At 32.5% G+C, this 18,927-nt stretch overlaps 1 protein-coding gene across 3 annotated transcripts; it reads left to right on the top strand.

Moving 5' to 3' along the window:
- The first annotated feature begins 821 nt into the window (after positions 1 to 821).
- LOC103708531 (furostanol glycoside 26-O-beta-glucosidase-like) lies at positions 822 to 17,044 on the top strand. 3 transcript variants are annotated; one of them, XM_008793490.4, is made up of 13 exons: positions 822 to 1,380; positions 1,500 to 1,569; positions 4,326 to 4,384; positions 4,477 to 4,552; positions 4,825 to 4,902; positions 4,990 to 5,077; positions 5,682 to 5,931; positions 6,315 to 6,430; positions 6,541 to 6,761; positions 8,656 to 8,687; positions 10,924 to 11,023; positions 11,426 to 11,534; positions 16,646 to 17,044. In XM_008793490.4, exons 1-13 carry the CDS (start codon positions 1,243 to 1,245, stop codon positions 16,812 to 16,814), a joined length of 1,506 nt encoding a protein of 501 aa, XP_008791712.3. In that variant the 5' UTR covers positions 822 to 1,242; the 3' UTR covers positions 16,815 to 17,044. The 3 variants fall into 3 exon arrangements, with proteins under 3 accessions (XP_008791712.3, XP_038986805.2, XP_088566162.1); XM_039130877.3 differs by lacking the exon at positions 11,426 to 11,534 and having other exon boundaries at positions 823 to 1,380; XM_088710036.1 differs by lacking the exon at positions 822 to 1,380 and having other exon boundaries at positions 4,326 to 4,388.
- The last annotated feature ends 1,883 nt before the right edge of the window (positions 17,045 to 18,927 follow it).

Genomic DNA, 18,927 nt, shown 5'->3' with positions numbered 1-18,927 from the left:
CATCAACTGAGAAATTTACCCGAGTCTTGTTTGACTTCTCTCTGATGCAAAGCAAATAAGAAAATCTGCAAGCAGGGCTCAGATGCCCATTGCCTGCCTATCTTCTATGTTACTACTCCCTTCGACCACTCTGTTCCAAGCCTTCCAATGGAGCCCACCCTTTTCTTTTCTTTTACACATGGGCATGACTTGGCTCAGGTTCCCACCATAACAATTGGAGATCCATGGAGAGTTGTTGAGCTCCGTGCGGCATGCCATGTGGAAGAATTGTCTCTTTTAAAGAAAGAATCACGAGTGCGAATTATAGCGTTGACCTGGACAAAAGTTGACCAACTGTAATTCTCTTCTTAATTTATATGGTGATTGGTGAGATGTCCAAATTAATACATTGTGGATTTTTCACTCAACCAAGTTGGCGTTCTCTAAGCTTTTAATCAGGCGATGTAGTAGTTGGTCTGGAGCTTTCCTTGGGAACCTTCTTCCAATATCATATTGCGATTTAGAATATTCTACATGTTTGAATGAATCAAATTAAACAGCCACGCAAGATTTGCATTGGCTCACTCCATGTTTCACCAATGAAGTGGTCACGCGACTGGGCTTCATTGACTTTGCCGTATAATATTATAAACCCAATGATTGATTGAACTTGATTCTAAAACGAGCAGGATCGAAATCTCACGTAAGGGCTATATAATATGCCGTTTTCACCCAAAAAAAAATAAATAAACGAGCAAGAAACGTATCTAAAGTAGCAATGACTCGACTTGACGTTCCCCCCAGGAGCAATATAATTGCACCCACGCTTCTCCTCAGATTTCTAAGATAAGCATGCAAGGGATCGATGGGTTAGTCTGGAGAGGACAAGTAGGCTATCGAATGGTATCAATAAAGCATGCACCAATTTGTTAGAAAAAAAAGAAAGGTAGAAAAGACAATATGATTTTTTTTTATTAAATGAGAAACGTATTCCAAGGCTTGCGTATGAGAAGTAAGTGCTACGTACACCAGTTATAAAAGCGCATGCACTTAAGCAAGCCATGTGAGAATCCAGCTCTATATTCCAACTCCCAAGACTTTGGACCAATTCCTCGAGCTAAACAGATTACCAATACGAATAAGCAAATAAAACCCTTATAATACAACTAGACACGCAATGGCTGGCAATATATATAGATAGGCTCCTGCTTGCAGAGGCCTTCTCGTAATGCATTGAGCTCTGCCGGTGTGCATACTGCTGTCATGGAGCCTCCTGTAGAGCTTCCTCAGAAGAAGAGGAAAAGGTCGGAACCTCCAACGGGGGTTCCAGCTAAGGTGACTTTAGGAAGGAGTAGCTTCCCTCCTGGTTTTGTCTTCGGTGCTGCCACTTCTGCATACCAGGTCTCTCTCTCTCTCTCTCTCTCTCTCTCTCTCATACACACACACACACACACACACACACACACACACATACATCCATGACACTAACATGGGCTGTTTGCTGATGAGACATGGTGAAGGTGGAAGGAGCGTGGAATGAAGGAGGGAAAGGGCCAAGTATATGGGACACCTTCACCCATAACAACAAAGGTTGTCGCTTTGAAACCTCCACAATCATTTTTTTTTTTTGTACTTAAAGGTAAAAATCTTATGAAGGCATCGGAAGATCTAGGAAAAGAAAATGATTTCCCTGTAGGTGGACGCTTGCTATCCCAAAGACTAGGATAATAAATTGAAATTAAAAGTCATCTATTAGTTTATTTCCAAAGTTTGAGGATAATGAGTTCCGCAAACCTGCTTCCACTGCTGCTCAAACTCCTCTTCCTTCCATAACTCGCCCGTTGGATAGGTTATTCACGTATAACCCATTCATGCATTGAAACACAGCCAGCTAATATAACAATGGATTTTTTGCGGATATACCCTCCTAAATATTATAATTTACGTGAGTATATACCTCCCAAAATTGATATTTGCATGTATACCTTTATAAAACACTTGTATTGCGTATATATATATATTTTTTCTTTTTTTCTTGTATATGTACCCACAACATCTAACGTCATTAAAAAATTACTAGTTTAAAATTGAAATTACTAAAAAATATCCTTAATAGGTAGACATTCAAAATTAAAGAAATATTTATAATTGTATACATACAAATAGCAACTCTATGAGGGTATTTATGTAATTTTGCATATTAATGAGGATTTATATGCAAAAAATTCTAATTTTATTTTTGTCTATTTCAACTTGTTTTAACACTCAATTTAGTCTAGTGCTTGCTTCTCAATATTTTTTTTGAAAATATTGTTTAAAAAAAGATAGAATATTCAATGATTAAATAACAAAGAGAGTTATGAAAGTTCTTTCACTAATCATGAGATTATTTTACTTTATTCTTCTTCATTTGTGACAATTATTATATCTTATTTCACCAAAAACTAGCTTATAATATTTATTATTATAGATGCATATATGAGGGCATGTATCAGAATATTGAAAAGGATCAGAATCTCTTAAAAGCACATGATAGATTGCAATGATCAAGCTTTCTTGCTCCTACTTGTGAGTTCGAAGGATTTTGAAGTCCTTCAATGGTTTTGCTTGGGGATGGTTGATGTTGTTCTTCCATCTATGAGCATAACAAGAGCAAATTAAGAAGCTTTTGGCAAAAATATACTAAGATATATTAAGATGATAGATGCCCTAAATAGTCACTAAGATGATTGCAACTAATAAGATGGTTTCTACCATTAGGGATGACAAAAATATATTAACCTGACTCAACCAAGAAATTTGGGTGGGGCATAGGTCAAGAAGTTCTTCAATTCAGGTTGGGTATGGTTCAAACTCCCGACCTGAACCTTAAACAAGTTGATATGGGTTAGAACTTTGATATGACTCAGATCATGATGATAGAGTTCTATTTAGATCAGACGATATAAGTCAAGTTAAATCATCCATGTGTTTGAGTAAAGATACTATGAGTGATTAATATTTTTAATATTGCAAGTCATGAAATATAAAGATTTAGATATAGTAAGTTCGGTTGATAGAAGAACAACCTTTGCATATTAGATTACTTTATGGGTCAAATGGGCTATGAGGGTTTGGTTATAAATCAAAGGTTCTTGACATGACATCAAGTCAGGTTAGCTACAGGTTAAGTTTTCCTATATTACCATCCATATCTATAATAACCAAAAATAAGTTTTCTAAATTTTATATTCTTTTTTAAGAAAAAAGATTTGGTATCAATTTATGTCTAGCTAGCACATTTAGGGTGAGCATTTTAATTTTAATTTCTCTTTACGGTTAGGTTCATGTGGTGCAACTTATTAGTTTTATTTATGCACGTAGTCGTATTTACTCTATACACGTTTGCAACCATGTTAAAGGATTGAACATAAAGGGGCAGCCAATCAAGGATCATGCCTTAATTACTCCATGATTCTTTAATTGAAGGTTGAAGAACATTTTTGGTCAAAGTATCTAGCACATGAGAATTAGTACTAAACTAATAATTTATTATTCAAAGTATATCTATCATTTTATGCTAAAAAAAGTGGTCTTTTTTTTCACACTTTTCATGCACCAGAGATTGGATCAACACCTCCTAATTAGTTCCATCTCTTCTTCAAATTCGCATAACTAGAACATGGTCTGTACGGTTTGCTGCACAAAGTTGGATACTTAATTTGCTTCCCTACTCATCTATAGTCCATAACTTCAACTGAAAGTCAGATAATCAAAAGGAGATGTATAAGCTAAGTATTCAAACTTAAAACTGCTAGAAATGACCAACAAAAAAAAAGTTCTCTCTGCATCTCAACCTAGAGAATGAACATACATGCATGCATGCATATAATATATGGACATACGTACATACATATACATACACACTTGACTATAATTACACACATAAACATGTATTCAAATAATCAAAAGGAAAAAAGCTAAGTATTCAAACCAAAAACTGCTAGAAATGACCAACAAAAAAAGTTCGCTTTGCATCTCAACCTAGAGCATGAACATACATGCATGCAAGCATATAATATATGTACGATATGTACGTACATACATACATATACACACTTGACTATAATTACGCACACAAAAATGTATTTGTACATATAAAATTATTTTAATTTTACTACGTGTTCCCATATGCAAAGACATATAGCATTAAGGATATGCACTTTTGCATGAGTAGAATCCTTGTTCAAATCTTTGTTGATGCTACATAGAAGGTTTGTCTTTTCCTTTTCTTAAACTAAAGATTTGTCTTTGCATATTGGGGCAGAATCTAAGTCTCATGTAAATGCTTTCATGATATTTTGTAGATAAAATTCAAGACAAAAGCACTGGAGACATTGCAACCGACTCGTACCACAGATTCAAAGTAGGTATAGAGAAGGTCAACTTGATGGCTCTTTCCTTTTATGTACTTATAGCACCTCTTGACTCAATTCCTTTTACTTATAATGGTCACAGGAAGATGTTAAAATAATGAAGGATATAGGCATGGATTCATACCGATTCTCCATTTCTTGGTCAAGGATATTGCCAAGTAAAGTTCTAATTCTATGTTTCATGTTCTAGATATCTGTGCTTCTTCTAGTTGTTAAATTCTATGCATAGATATGAAGTTTGTTGAACTGAAGTGTAAGCTAACCATCCAAGTTGTCATTATCAATATAGATTTTGGAGCATAACTAGATTAGATGTCATACTTGCCTCCAAAATTTCATATAAAATCTTTATGATGAAACTTACTTGAATGCGGAGGCAGTATAGCTTGCATCAATTTTATCCATACTCATAAGCATCTTAACCTTGCAGAGGGCACACTAAAAGATGGAGTAAATCCAGAAGGAATCAAATACTACAATGATCTCATCAACGAGTTAATAAGAAATGGTAATAACAAGTAAGGATAATCTTAGATGTTTTTTATCTTTTTGCAAGTCTCGGCAATTATATAATACTTCCATGATTCTTGTGCAGAAATAAAGCCCTTTGTCACCCTATTTCATTGGGATGTACCACAAGCATTAGAGGATGCATATGGAGGCTTCTTGAGTAGTAAGATTGTGTAAGTTTGTAAGTTTACTAATAATGAATTTTCTATTTTCATCATATCATCACCCAAAGATTATGAACAAAATTAACTAGTCTTTTTGGTGGAAATGTGGACAGAACTAATCTTAAATCTAAATTTCAATAAGGCTGTAAATTATATACTCAAAGGGTGAAGATAAAATCGAAATAAACAGGGTAAGATATGTTGGTAATGGTAATAGTTACAAATAAGTTATTCTATTTAACACAATGCATAGCTTTAGAAAAAAGAAAATATTTCTTTAACTCATTGTGATATTATATGTTATAGGAGAATTTATAATGCAATTATTGCATCTTGATATATCTAGATAAGTGATATCATGTATCATGTTATAGGCTATAGATTTACGACTGATTTTTGTATTTCGATCTCCAACTTTGAACTCATATTTATTATGTAAAGGAACCTAATATGTATATTTTATAAAATTATTATGCTGACTTTATGTAGTTCTAATTAATATTACCTAAGTTATTTGTCGGATAAAAGGTTATATAGAAGTTATAATTATTTTGTAGTTCTCTCTTGGTACATTTTTTGAACTCTTCATTTTTTTCTCTCATTTTTGTCTTAGGAATGACTTCAAAGATTTTGCGAACATATGCTTTGAAGAATTTGGAGACCGAGTTAAATACTGGATCACTTTAAATGAGCCATGGAGTTTTAGTAGTATGGGATATTCTCTTGGAAAGCATGCACCTGGGAGAAGCTCTGAATTATTAGGATCTCCGGAGGGTGACTCCATGAAGGAACCATATATTGTTACTCATAACCTTATTCTTTCTCATGCAGCAGTTGCTAGGCTCTACAAAAACCAATTTCAAGTAAGATGAAATTAAATTTTGTGATGATTAATTATTGCATATTATATATGTACTTGCATTTTAATTGATAATGTTGTTTTTGAATATAACAGATTTTGAAATAAATTTTATCCATCAAATAAGTTACTTTGAAATAATATAAACTATTTCAAAAATATAAATTATTTAACTTGTCACGTTTACTAGCATTTCCAATCAGCTATTGCATGGGTGATTCTACCTATTGAAAATGAACTCTATTACTTTCTTACATAAAATATATAAACAATTATACATTACTTTTAAATTGATTGGAATCCATAATATTATTTAATTTTCAATTCATGTTTATTGTCTACATGCAATTTTGAAACTTATTAAAGCAGCTACAAATTGTATCTTAGGCTGAACAACAAGGTGAAGTAGGAATTACCCTTGTAAGTATGTGGTTTGAGCCATATTCAAAATTGTATCAAGACAAAGAGGCTGCAAATAGAGCCATTGAGTTCATGCTTGGATGGTTAGTGAAAATATAAATTATCATCATTATAATTTCTATAAAAATATATTAACATGTACATGGTATACTATTTTTTCTAACTTTCATCTTAATTTATCAAATTTACACAGGTACATGGATCCATTAGTCTACGGAGATTATCCATTTAACATGAGAGCATTGGTTGGGGAGAGGCTTCCTTATTTTACAAGCGAGCAGTCAGAGATGATTAAAGAATCCTATGATTTTATTGGAATTAACTATTATACTTCTAGATATGCAAAAAGTGTTTCAATCTCACAGAACTATTCACCTATTATTAGCATTAATGACTCATATGCCGAGCAATTTGGTATGTCAATTGATTGACTAATTTAATGAAAATATTTTTTATTTGCAAATTTCTTCTATATTTAATTTTTTATTACTTTTAGAAGGTATATATTCTTTCATCATCCAAAATGGCTTTCCTTTCTACTCCAAAGTTTGAATGTAGAAAATAAAAAAAGTGAAAAATTTCAATCTTTTTTGGTTTTCTCAAAGTTGTTAATCATTTATTTTATTTCTTAGTGTTTAAATATATATACTCTATACCTATTTTGATATAAATAATCTATCAAACCCACATTCCAACATATGTTAGATTTTTGCCCGTCTTTTTCTAAAAACGTAACGTAAGAAAAGACCCCCCCCCTCCCTTACTCTATGATTTTTATTAAAGAAGATAAAATATAAATTGCAAAAAAGAAAGAGAGAAGGATACTTCAATCAACATAATAATCTAAAATTTGATAGTTTCCTATTTCTATCTTTTTTAATTATAATGATGTTTCTAAATTAGTAAAATTGTGATATAACATATTATCAATAGTTTCATATTTATTTTCAATATGTATATAATAAATTGTGCCTAATGGCTAAATAGATTAACCATATCTAAAAATTTTAGTTTCAGTTTAACTGCAGAAATAAAATATTTTCAAATGATGAATTAACAAATAGAAAAGGATATCAAGTGTCGAATAATTAATTTTTTAAGTGGCATAAGTCAAAGAATGGTAGGTATTTAAAAATGGAATGTGGCCCAAACAACAAGGATGGATTATACATTTAGATGGCCTATATGCTATTTTATGGTTTAAATATTCTCAAATTATACATCATATTCATTATATATATATATATACTAATTTTATATAAGAGTATTGCATGCTCATATTTTGGAAGCTAAAAGGTAATATTTATAATATTAATATATATGCTTGTCTAACACTATAACAATTTTCTTGCAGAGATGAGAAGATAATATAAATTTTCAAATTATAACTTTTAGTCATTAATATTCATGCCACAATGTATTAAAAATAATTTTAAAAAAATTTTAACCGCTTATGATCATGCTACTATTAAAAAAAATTATCTATAAATAGGGTTTGCTACCAAAGAAAGTGAGCCTTCATGACTGTGGATTGCTTAAGTTCTAACCTTATTGAATGACATGAATCATCAACATAATATTATGATAATTATTCTTTACTATTATTAATTAAATCTTCAAAGTTATTGATATTATATGCTCAAGTATCTAGTATTAGGTTTGTAATCTATCTTCTATTTCTTTATTGTTATGTGAACTTTCGTTATCAAAATTTATTTTTGAATTATTTAGTTTTCACTTGACTTTCAAATATTATATATATTTTAAAGGATTCAATAAAGCTTAATATTTTAATATTATGTGAGACTGTCACTATGAAAAATAGGACTGTTTAGCCTAAAATCATAATCTATAATGGATGAGTATATGTTCATTTAAGAATTACGTGCCTCTTTTTTAGATATAAAATAAGTTATAAGTTATGTATTATTATAGTTTACAAGGAATTACAGTACTTTGTTAGCATATTAAATTTTGTATTATCGTTATGGGAACTTTTGGAAATGGACATAGTTATGTTTAGAAAATACAACCATTGTGTTAAAACTAATATCTCAATAATTATACGAAGCTTATCTTGTTAAAATTGGTCATCTAAAACACTAACATATATTATTACTTGTTCTATTTTTTGTGATATTTTCTATATATAAGATAGGATGTTACTTATTCATGACAATATTTAGAACTTAAAGTTAAAAAATAGTCGATACAATGCTTCTTTTATGAAAAGAATAATCATTTGAAGTAATTTGAAAGCCATATTATTAGTCACTTGTCCAATAATTATACAATTTTTTTATTGCAGAAGCAAAAGATGGTGTTCCTATTGGACAATTGGTAAAACGACATCTTCTTTTTTTAGTTATTATTTTTCCCTGCAAATGAGTTGCACTTGAAATAGTTATACATTCAATCACAATTTCTTTTAGTAAATGAAGAAATTCTATCTTCTAATTCACTTAGAATATGCATTGCTAACATGCTATTTTCTATTAAAGGTTTCTCATACTTGGCATAGCCTATATTTGGATGATATAATTAAAAAGTAGTAAATAGAAAATAATAACTCGAATTTTATAAATGGCAACTCAGACTTCTGTATGCCTTTGAGAATACTATTATATTTTAATTTTTGACAATTGTACTGAAGAGTGGAGATCTAATCATTGATGATACATCACTAAGCTATCTATAACAAAAAAAAAAAAATATCGCTAAATTATGGAACTATAAACTTTCAAGTCTAAATCTTTTATTTAACTCTTATAATATAGCTACATTATATTTTTTCTAAAATAGAGATGAAAGTTATTTTTCTCCTTCAGAGGCTAATGGAGAAATGTAGATAAAATACCAAGATCTCTATATCATTTTTATTGATTTAAAGAAAGCATATGATAGAGTTCCTAGAGAAATCTTGCGATGAGTGTTAGAGAATAAAAAAAATGTTAGATATTTTAATGTGATCAAGGGCATACATGATAGTGTGGTTACTAGTGTGAGAGCTATTGATGGTAATACTAATAAGCTTCTTACCCTTTTGCACAAATTATAAATAAGCTTACTAATTATATTCAGGATAATATTTCATAGTGCATGCTATTTGTAGATGATATGGCTGAAACTAAGGTCATAATTAATCATAAGTTGGAATGATGACGAAGTGTAATTAGAATCCAATAATTTTTGATTAAGTAGAACCAAGATGGAATACACTGAATACGATTAAATTAATAAAATTCAAAATAAAGATGAAAGTAAAAATTGAGAATCATGAAGTTTCCATGAATGATCATTTTTTTGGTAGGTAAGATCAATTGTTCTTAAGAAAGGAGAGATTGAAGAGAATGATATCCATAGAATTGAAGCAATTTTGGATAAAATGAAAAAGTTATCTAGAATATTATATTGTCATAGGATATCTACCAAGTTAGAAAAAAATTATAGAATAACTAGATGACTAGCTATGCTTTATGAAATAGAATATTGGGCAATTAAAAATAATATGCGAACAAGATAAATGTCCTCGAAACAAAAATATTGAGATAGATATGTGGTAATACAAAAAATTAAAAAAAATAAGAAATGAAGTTATTCATAAGAAGATAAAGGTGCCATCAATTAAGGATAAATTAAGAGCATGATGATTTAGATAGTTCATACATGTATAATAATATAAGCCAAGGGATGAATTGGTATAAAAGAGTGATTATATATATATATAAGGAAAGAGGGATAACGATAGATAAAAAATCACATAGGATTAAGTAGTAAAGAAGAACTCGACATCTCAACATCATTTAAAAAATATAGCCTTAATCTGAGCAGAATGGAGAAATAGAATTCATGTAGTGACCCCGACTAGTTTGGGATTAAGGTTTAGTTGAGTTTAGTTGATTAAGGTTTAGTTGAGTTTAGTTGAATGGAATAGATACACAATTCATATAAAGGATAAAGCAATGACATGAAAGTGTTAGGGGCTAAGGTACATATCCAATTTAATACTTAAAATGCTAGTTGATATGGAGAAAATGACTCCATAGATCAACATTTTCTAATTTTTCTATTGCTAGTTGTAGAGTAAATTGATATCTCTCTTGTATAATTTTTTAATTTTTTTTTGGTAATGTCAATTTATGTAATTAAATGAAATAAGGGACTCCAAAAAAGGAATTAGCTTACTTTTTAACTTATAAAGTGCAATTTATGTACTAATGCTAAAGTAGATGATAGTTTCTTATCAAACTAATATTTTAAAAAATAAAAGGCATAATGTCTCCAATCTTCGATGATCATTTAGAAATAACAAAAAGTGGATAAGTTTTGAATCAATATATACATGAATGTTGATAGTTTGTCATTTGATTTATATATACTCCATATATTGTAAATTGAAGCTAGTCATAACTTAGGAAAACTACATACTCCCTTTGCTCTTATAAAAATTCATCTTTTAATCCTTAAATATTTTATTTGCATGTAACATTATTTTAATTTCTCATTATTAAGGATATATTTATTTAATATTATTTGTATAGCCAAGAGTTCATCTAATGCACTTTCCTGCTTGCAGAATGGTACATGGATATATGTCTACCCTCGTGGAATGAAAAACCTCTTATTATATACAAAGAGGAGGTATAAAGACCCAAAAATATACATCACTGAAAATGGTTAGTAATTTTACAATGCAAATATGGTTAGATATAAGGGCATATGATTGGGCAAAAATTACAAAAAGTTGTTTTTGTTGCATGTGTTATGCTTTTTGGTTTGCAAAACAATATCTTTTGTTAAAAGAAACTAAAATAAAAATTCTAAGTAAGTCTATGATTAACCTATTGCTAATTTTCAAGTTGCTTTAGCGTACATTTTATGTAGAACTGCAAAACATTGTCTTTCATTACATATTTTTCAAATACTTATAAATAAATAGAATCATCAGATCAAATTTACAAAAACTTTATATAGATTTGGGATACGAAATGATATTCTTTCTTTACTCCTAGATGGAGCATAAGCCTCTTATCTCTACTATTTTTCTTATCATTATAAATGAAACTCTCTTTTTACAGGAACTTGTGAACTAGACAATTCAAATCTAACATTGAAACAAGCACGCAATGATCCACATAGAATCAATTACCTCTCCATCCACCTTGCTGAAATTTGTGAAGCCATACGGTAAGTCAACATATATTAGATGTGACTTCACTATAAGCTTGGTGAAATTGTATAGATCTCATACATGATATTTCTAGAAACTATTATTTTCATAAATATACAAACTTTAACATACCTAAGATATGTATATCCAAGAATAATATAGTTATACTTATTAATAAGCCTTCAACATGTATAGAATAACAATACTATCTTTTTTCTTGATATGTAGGGCCAAAAGGATTTACACAGTTTAGCTAAACCACTATAAAATAATGCCAAGGGCTACTATGTAATTGGTATTCATGATTAGTATATAGAGAATTTATTGCAGGCTTTCTTGTGATATAATTTACTTGTACAATAGATATTGAGGTAATTAGACTTGTGTAGACACATGTTGAGCCCAGCCTATTGTAAAGTAATTTATATCATAAGCCAATAGAAAAACTACAAGAAATTAATATTGAGGTAATTTATATCCAAGGATCTCCCGAATATTTATAAATATAGGCCTAGCCCAACCCGTAATCTAATCATTTTGTTGGTTGTACTAGCCCAACCTACGAATCCCATACGAATTTTACTCCAATCATCCAAAAATGTCCTAAATGAAATTATCCAAAATAGTCGGCAATTTTAAAAAAAATAATAAGATGCTATAGTTGCATATTGATCACTAGCTAAATTGTGTAGATGAGGAAACATGTCGCATAGTGAGATTCCACTGATCTACATATTTAGACAATTTTAGCACCTTTAAAGCATATAGAGTATTGAAATTGTCATGCCCCAAATTTAGAACATAATATGGCTATATTACCTTAAGGTACTACCCATGATAACATGAAGCGAACCACAATAACCTATATAAAAATATATCTCATATAAAATATAAAAAATCTAAATCTCCTATCGATTAAATAATAAGTTGTCAGTACAAGGCTTCTAAATCCAGAATTTAAATGTCAAAACCCATAACTTCAAAATTCATGAAGACACCCAACTATAAATTTATAATAAACTAATAAACTAAAATTCTATTACAAAAGCTTTTTAGTACGAACTCTAAGCCTAGATCCATTCCCTCTCTTAGCGACCTTATTTGTCTGAAAAAGTTAGAAAAGAAGAGATATAAGCTACAACGCTCAGTAAATAAACCTTTAAATACCTTACTGGATCAAGCATAAGTTTTTATATGAATTAATGTATTATTAGAGAAAATAACTTTTGTTGCAAAATAGAATATTTCATAGTATATTCTGATAAAATAATTCATAATCCATAATGTATGCATAAATCATGAAGATTTCATAAACATGGTTCTAAGTATATAACATAAACAAATTCTTAAACATATATCATTTAGCCAGTTTATAATGCAAAACATTGCTTACAAACGTTCAGTGCGATGGCCATTTTGTACCTGTGATAGGGCCCTCATCATAATCAACAAAGTATCATAATTTGTATTTATTACTATTTTATGCCCGTTGGCATAGGGTCATTTTCATTGGATGCTAGCTCCAGGTGGTCGATTGACCACTAGTTCTAAGAGTTATTATAGCTATCTGAGATCCCTTGATATATTCATATTTTTATCTTAAAGTATACACATAGAGTAGATAGAAAAAAATACTAAATGACATGATAAGGTTCATATTTCATAAACAAGTTATTTTTATTAAAATATTCATGGAACCATTCTTTCACAATAAAGTATAATTTTTGTGATACATATGACAGATCCTTTATTTTAAGAAAAATATGATACAAATCAACATTGAATATTATTTTTATATTTTACACAAATCATATGCATGGAAAATATGCGATAGTTTGAAAATTAATAAGGAGTGTAAGGACTAATTACCTCTTTTCTTTTGAACCTTCAAAGTTCAATTATATGAATTAGCTAAACCTATTCAAAGACATTCAATGCACAAGTAACTTCCTATTCAATAGCTTTAATAGTATTAAAATTTTAAGAGAGAGAAAAAGGGAATGGTTGGCCAAGTTGAGATGGCTCTTGGTAGGTTAGATCTAAACAACTCAATTGGTGGATGAAGCAGGGCCTTGATTAAAGTAAAGATTGTTCAACAAGGATCATTAATAGTGAATTTTAAGGGTACTCAACAAAGGTCAGGGTGATGGATTCAATATGCTGCCTAGGTACCAAAGTGGTTTAGGGCCTCTTTACTAATCTCAACTAAGGTCCATTGGAAAGGAAGACAGGACCCTTTATTGGTTCCATGGGATGGGATTTCTATTTTTCGAGCAATCATAGGGGACGAGGAAGCCTCCTCTTGCTGTTCCTGAGGAAGAAGAAGAGGAAAAGGAAAGGCATGGTAGTGGTTCGGCAAGGTGCGACAACATAGCTGGAGGTCCAGTAGCAGGTGGCGAGGCATAGCCAGTGACAATAGGCATTCAACTAACAAGAAAAACAAGGAGACATGGTCGAAAAATAGAAAAAATAAGGGTTTCATTTTGTTTTGGGCCTTAGTTGTTCACCGGCAGCCATAGCTTCACTGGTTGGTCACTAGGAGACCCATGGAGACTCGATCGAGGGTTCAATAACAAGGAATAGCCACGATGGAGATTGGAAAATGGAAAAAAAGATGATCAGAAAAATAGGGAAGGGTTTTCCATATCTTTTTCAAGCAATTCCTTGCTGGAATCTGGTGAAGGTGGTTCAGTAGAAAAGGGGAAAAACCAAGAAAGAAAATTGATGGGTTTGAGATGCTTTTGAGGTTGGCAAAATGACAGTCTTCCAAAAGAAGAAGAGGAAAAATGAATAGATTTTGGTGATGGTTCAGTGGTGGAGGGTCTCGAAGGGGAGGGGAGGTGTTCTTATAAAGGAGCCCTAGGATTTCAGTGGCCCTAGGACTTTGGCTTCTTTTCGGAGTTGTCGAAGAGAAAGAAGACTCCCGCTACCCTTACGTGTGCAGCACATGGGGTCCAATTGAGCTAGGCTAGATATAGCTGATCAAGTGGACCGGGCCAGACTAAGCATCTCATAAATGTTCTTCTATGTTAAGAAATGGAAGGCTAATCATCTATTTTGTGTTAGGAATATGATTAACCTTCTATTTTAATCCCAAAAAATCTCAAAATTCCACATGCTTTATGGATGAAAAATGTTATTGGAATAGTGCTTTTGGTGAAAAATTTTAATTTTCATATACATGCAGGCGAGAAAACATAATATGCTCATTTGCTTTTTCTGTCTTATGGTCAATTTGGGCATAAGGGAGTGGACTACAATTACTGGTAGAAAAGCAAGTGGACATATAGCATGCATATTCTTGCACCTCCAGATTATGATATTGTACTTCTAGACAAGCATGAAAAGACCCTAAAATGGGCGTCTCTATCAAATTATCAATTAATTGTCTATGAAGGAAATAGCACATGAGACTTTAGGGCCATTAGCCATTAAGTTTTGAGCTACCATTTGGTCCCCGATGGCCAGCTGAGGATTTGGTATAGCAGCTTACGCTCGTTTGTGCTGGACTGGACACATGTTAGCTATAGGAAGTATAGTTACGAAAGTGACTTCGGTTTGTTCGAGCTCAACTTCTCGCTTTACTTTAGTAGACCTACAGGTCAGGTCGGCGCCCGCGCTCTTTCTGTCAATATGGGATGATGCCAGAGAATGCATCAAGACAACGAACAATAACAACACAACTACATTTTTCTTTTGCCTCCATGAGATGAGCCTAGTGCATTGGGCCAATGGATAAGAGAACCGGTTTGGCCAAAAAAATGCTTGGGTGCTCTACATATGATGTAGACTCTATCAGATATGTATTGATTTCTTTTTGATAGATCCAGAATAGATAGATATCTTGTCTCATTAATCGATAAAAATGGGGGATTTCTCCTATTTTTCAAAGATTCACTCTTCTCTATACATTCCTACTCTTTCGATCTGTCTGAACAAATCAAGCCATCTATCAATCGATTTGAAAAAAACATTTATCTCGCTTTTCGTTTATTTCTGCCTTGCCATAATAGCTGCCACAATAAGAAAAAAGCAAGCAAAATAGTTAAAAGCGCTTGCTTCGCTGCACCCAACATTTCTTATTCACAGAAAAGCCAATAGAAGGATTTGATTTGGACTTCGTAGAGCCGGTGTTGCTATTGTCCTTGTGTTGGGCCAACAAAGCACTTGGGCACTTTACATACAATGTAGATTCCATCAGATATATATCGATTTCTTTCTGATAGATCTAGAACGGATAGATATCTTGTCTTATCAACAATTAAAATAGAAGTTTTTCCCTATTTTTGAAAGATTTCCTCTTCTCTATCCATTCCTACTCTATCGATCTTTCAGAACATATCAGACTATCTATTAATCGATTTGAAAATAACATTCATCTGACTTTTCGTTTATTTCCACCATGCCATAATCGCCACCACAATAAGAAAGAAGCAGGCGAAACAGTTAGAAGTGCTTACTTCGTCACGCCCGACATTTCTTATTCACAGGAAAGCCAACAAAATGATTCGATTCAGACTTCGTAGAGCTGGTGTTGCTGTCTCTGCATAGGGTCGTCCCCCACTCCCATCTCGGGGTGCTAAAGGGTTTTATTTTTGAAATAGACGGTCGTATTTTGCTGACACCTCAAATTGATGCTTTCGTTCCAACATGCTATATTTTCTCCCCCATTGTTAGTAGGTTGATGGGTCGCACGTCCGGCACACATGCTTTGGCCTTGCTTGTGTGTCCATAACTCAAAATAGGTAACCCAACGGCCACCGCCTATAGTTGTTTTACATCAAACTATTAGAATTTAATCATTTAAGTAATTCAATAGTATCTTCTACTGCTTGAATCTTAATCCTATATGGCAAAAGAAGTGTAGAGTATACTGCACAATATGATGTGATTACCAGCATAAGTTATCTCTTGTGAACTTTGGTCCATGAAGACTAGTATACATACCTTTTTTTTGTACAAACATAATGAGGTTCTAGATTATGACTAGTGCTCATTGTTCAGATTTTGAGATTTTTTTAAAATAAGAAAATCATACATAAAATAAATTCATTTAAATTAATAATCATTTTGCTGTAGAATTTTACTTTATTTGATTCTCTAACCATTATCTCTTTATTAATTGTAGAGAGGGAGTCCGTGTGAAAGGATACTTTGCTTGGTCTCTTACAGACAACTTTGAATGGGAGCAAGGCTACGTTCAACGATTTGGGCTAACATATATCGATTATGATGATGACCTCAAGCGCTATCCAAAAAAGTCTGCCGAATGGTACACTAGGTTCCTTAATTCCTAAACTGTCTCATTAAAACCGTCCAACTTCTATGGGCTGGCTCTAGTTGGGTTTCTTTGTACAAATGGTTCATGTTTCAGTGAAGATTAACTTCCCGTGGTAGTGGTGTGCTGAAATAAAAGAGTAGCGTTTAAACGTTTAGGAGATTTGTTCGTTACATCTATGCGATGCATAGAAATCATTGTAAAATAATGGCTGGAAACTGATTATGTCAAATTGTCAATTCATTATAACGTCAAGGCTCAACATGTTGTGTTGATGGCTCAGTCGGGTACATAGGTTGATCAACCCAAAAAAAAAAAAAAAAAAATCTGAACCTAGATGTTTTGTAATCACATTGAAATGATTTGCTCATGTTCAACTTAATGCTTTTTATGGACCGCTAAGCGAAAACAAATCCTCCAAAATCTGACCTGTACAAGATTGCTAAAATTTGGATGATTGGTAGATTTTGACAAGCCCAGATAAAAACTTAGTGAAGATTCCCCTTTTCAGCTAAAAGCAATCACCATGATACCGGACGCATGCCTGAATTGCACAGTAAACTTTGCTGAATTGCGCAGCAAAATGATAGGAGGGAAGAGAGCGTGGGAAAGGGAGGGGGGGGGAGAGAGAGAGGAGAGTTAGATTAGGAGGGAGAGGGGGGAAGAGATATTGGGAGGGAGAGAGAGGAGATAGGGAGAGAGAGAGACTGGGATGGTGAGAGGGTGAAGAGAGATCAGAAAGTCTAGGACGAGAAAGGACAGAAGGGGAAGATCGGGTGGGAAAGAGAGGAGAGAGGGGAGAGAGATCATGAGGGAGAGAGAGGAGAAAGGAGAGAGAGACCGGGAGGGAGAAAGAGGAGAGAGGGGAGAGAGATTGGTTGGAAGAGGGTGAGAGATCGGGAGAGGAGAAAGTGGAGAGATAGGCCTGTTTTCGGGCTTTGGCAAGCCCATTTTCTTTCCAAAAACCATCATAGATTCAAAAAAAAATTATATAAAAACCTTTCTATTTAATAGGTCGGGTCGCATTCCGAGTGACTCCGATCCGATTTAATATCTTTTGTTGAGATTCTAATTTTGATCCAGTTTCAATCCGGTTAAAAATCAGATCAGATTGGATCCGGATGAACCAGATGGTACTATTTTTTTTGTGATTTTGGAAAAGAATTTAGACAAATCTAATTTGGTCATATCATAATTATGAGGTGTTGGGCGACCCATGACTTGGGAGACTTGCAATTGACCTCCAGTCAGAACAGACGGCCCATGGCTTACTAAGTCGGTCTACAAGCCAAATTTCATATCACACTATTTTTTATCTATATGACTGATTGGACCCTCTCTGGAGGACAAAAAAAAATCCCAGACCTTCTTCCAAAATCCAATTCCATTGCAGAAAACTGGCACGACCCATATTTGGTTCAGTGTTCCCTCACTTTCTCCCTTCAAAAGTTAAAAGAAACAAAAACCAAAAAATCTGTTTGAAAACAGGGGAGATGAGAAGGAAGGAATACAGCTTTATTTCTGAAAAATTGAATACTTCTCCTTATATGATATGATCTATTTATAATGATATATCAACTGAATAACTGATTAATAGAAAGGTTAACTGTCCAACTGAATTAACTAAAAATGGTTAAAATAGTTATTTGGTTGTTAGATTCGGTTGCTCTGTTCTTGAAGTAAAGTTCTTCTGAGTCAATGCCGGAACGGTCAAAGCAGCTGGAAGACTGATGAAGGTCAAAGTAGAATAGAGCATAGTTGGGAGAGGAGAGCTGGATTTGTTTATGTTTCAATACTCCCCCTCAAGATGGAGAGTACAAATCATGTACACCCATCGTATGCATCAGAGTGTGGAATCTATTTATTCCGAGTGCCTTTGTCACCAAATCAGCAAGCTGTATAACGTCTGATACATGAAGAGTTCGGATGATCTCCAGTTGAAGCTTATCTCTTACAATATGACAATCAATTTCAATGTGTTTCGTTCTCTTATGAAATACTGGATTGGCAACAATATGTAACGCTGCTTGGTTGTCACAAAATAATAACACTGGCTTTGTGTGTTGAACATCCAAATCTTTGAGAAGATTTAACAACCATTGAATCTCACAGCATGTAAAAGCCATGGATCG

This window comes from Phoenix dactylifera, chromosome 13, assembly GCF_051530095.1.
Source record: "Phoenix dactylifera cultivar Ajwa chromosome 13, Ajwa_hap1_PhDact_Kaust_v1.1, whole genome shotgun sequence".
Taxonomy (NCBI): Eukaryota; Viridiplantae; Streptophyta; class Magnoliopsida; order Arecales; family Arecaceae; genus Phoenix; species Phoenix dactylifera.
Note: the sequence above shows the minus strand (reverse complement) of the source record. Positions and strands in the feature narration are given on the sequence as shown.

Excerpts from the sequence above, each read along its gene's own strand:
- LOC103708531 (XM_008793490.4), top strand. The coding sequence starts at position 1,243 with ATGGAGCCTCCTGTAGAGCTTCCTCAGAAGAAGAGGAAAAGGTCGGAA. Across the intron at positions 4,385-4,476 it reads ACTCGTACCACAGATTCAAA|GAAGATGTTAAAATAATGAA; the intron begins GTAGGTATAGAG and ends TAATGGTCACAG. Across the intron at positions 6,431-6,540 it reads ATTGAGTTCATGCTTGGATG|GTACATGGATCCATTAGTCT; the intron begins GTTAGTGAAAAT and ends AAATTTACACAG.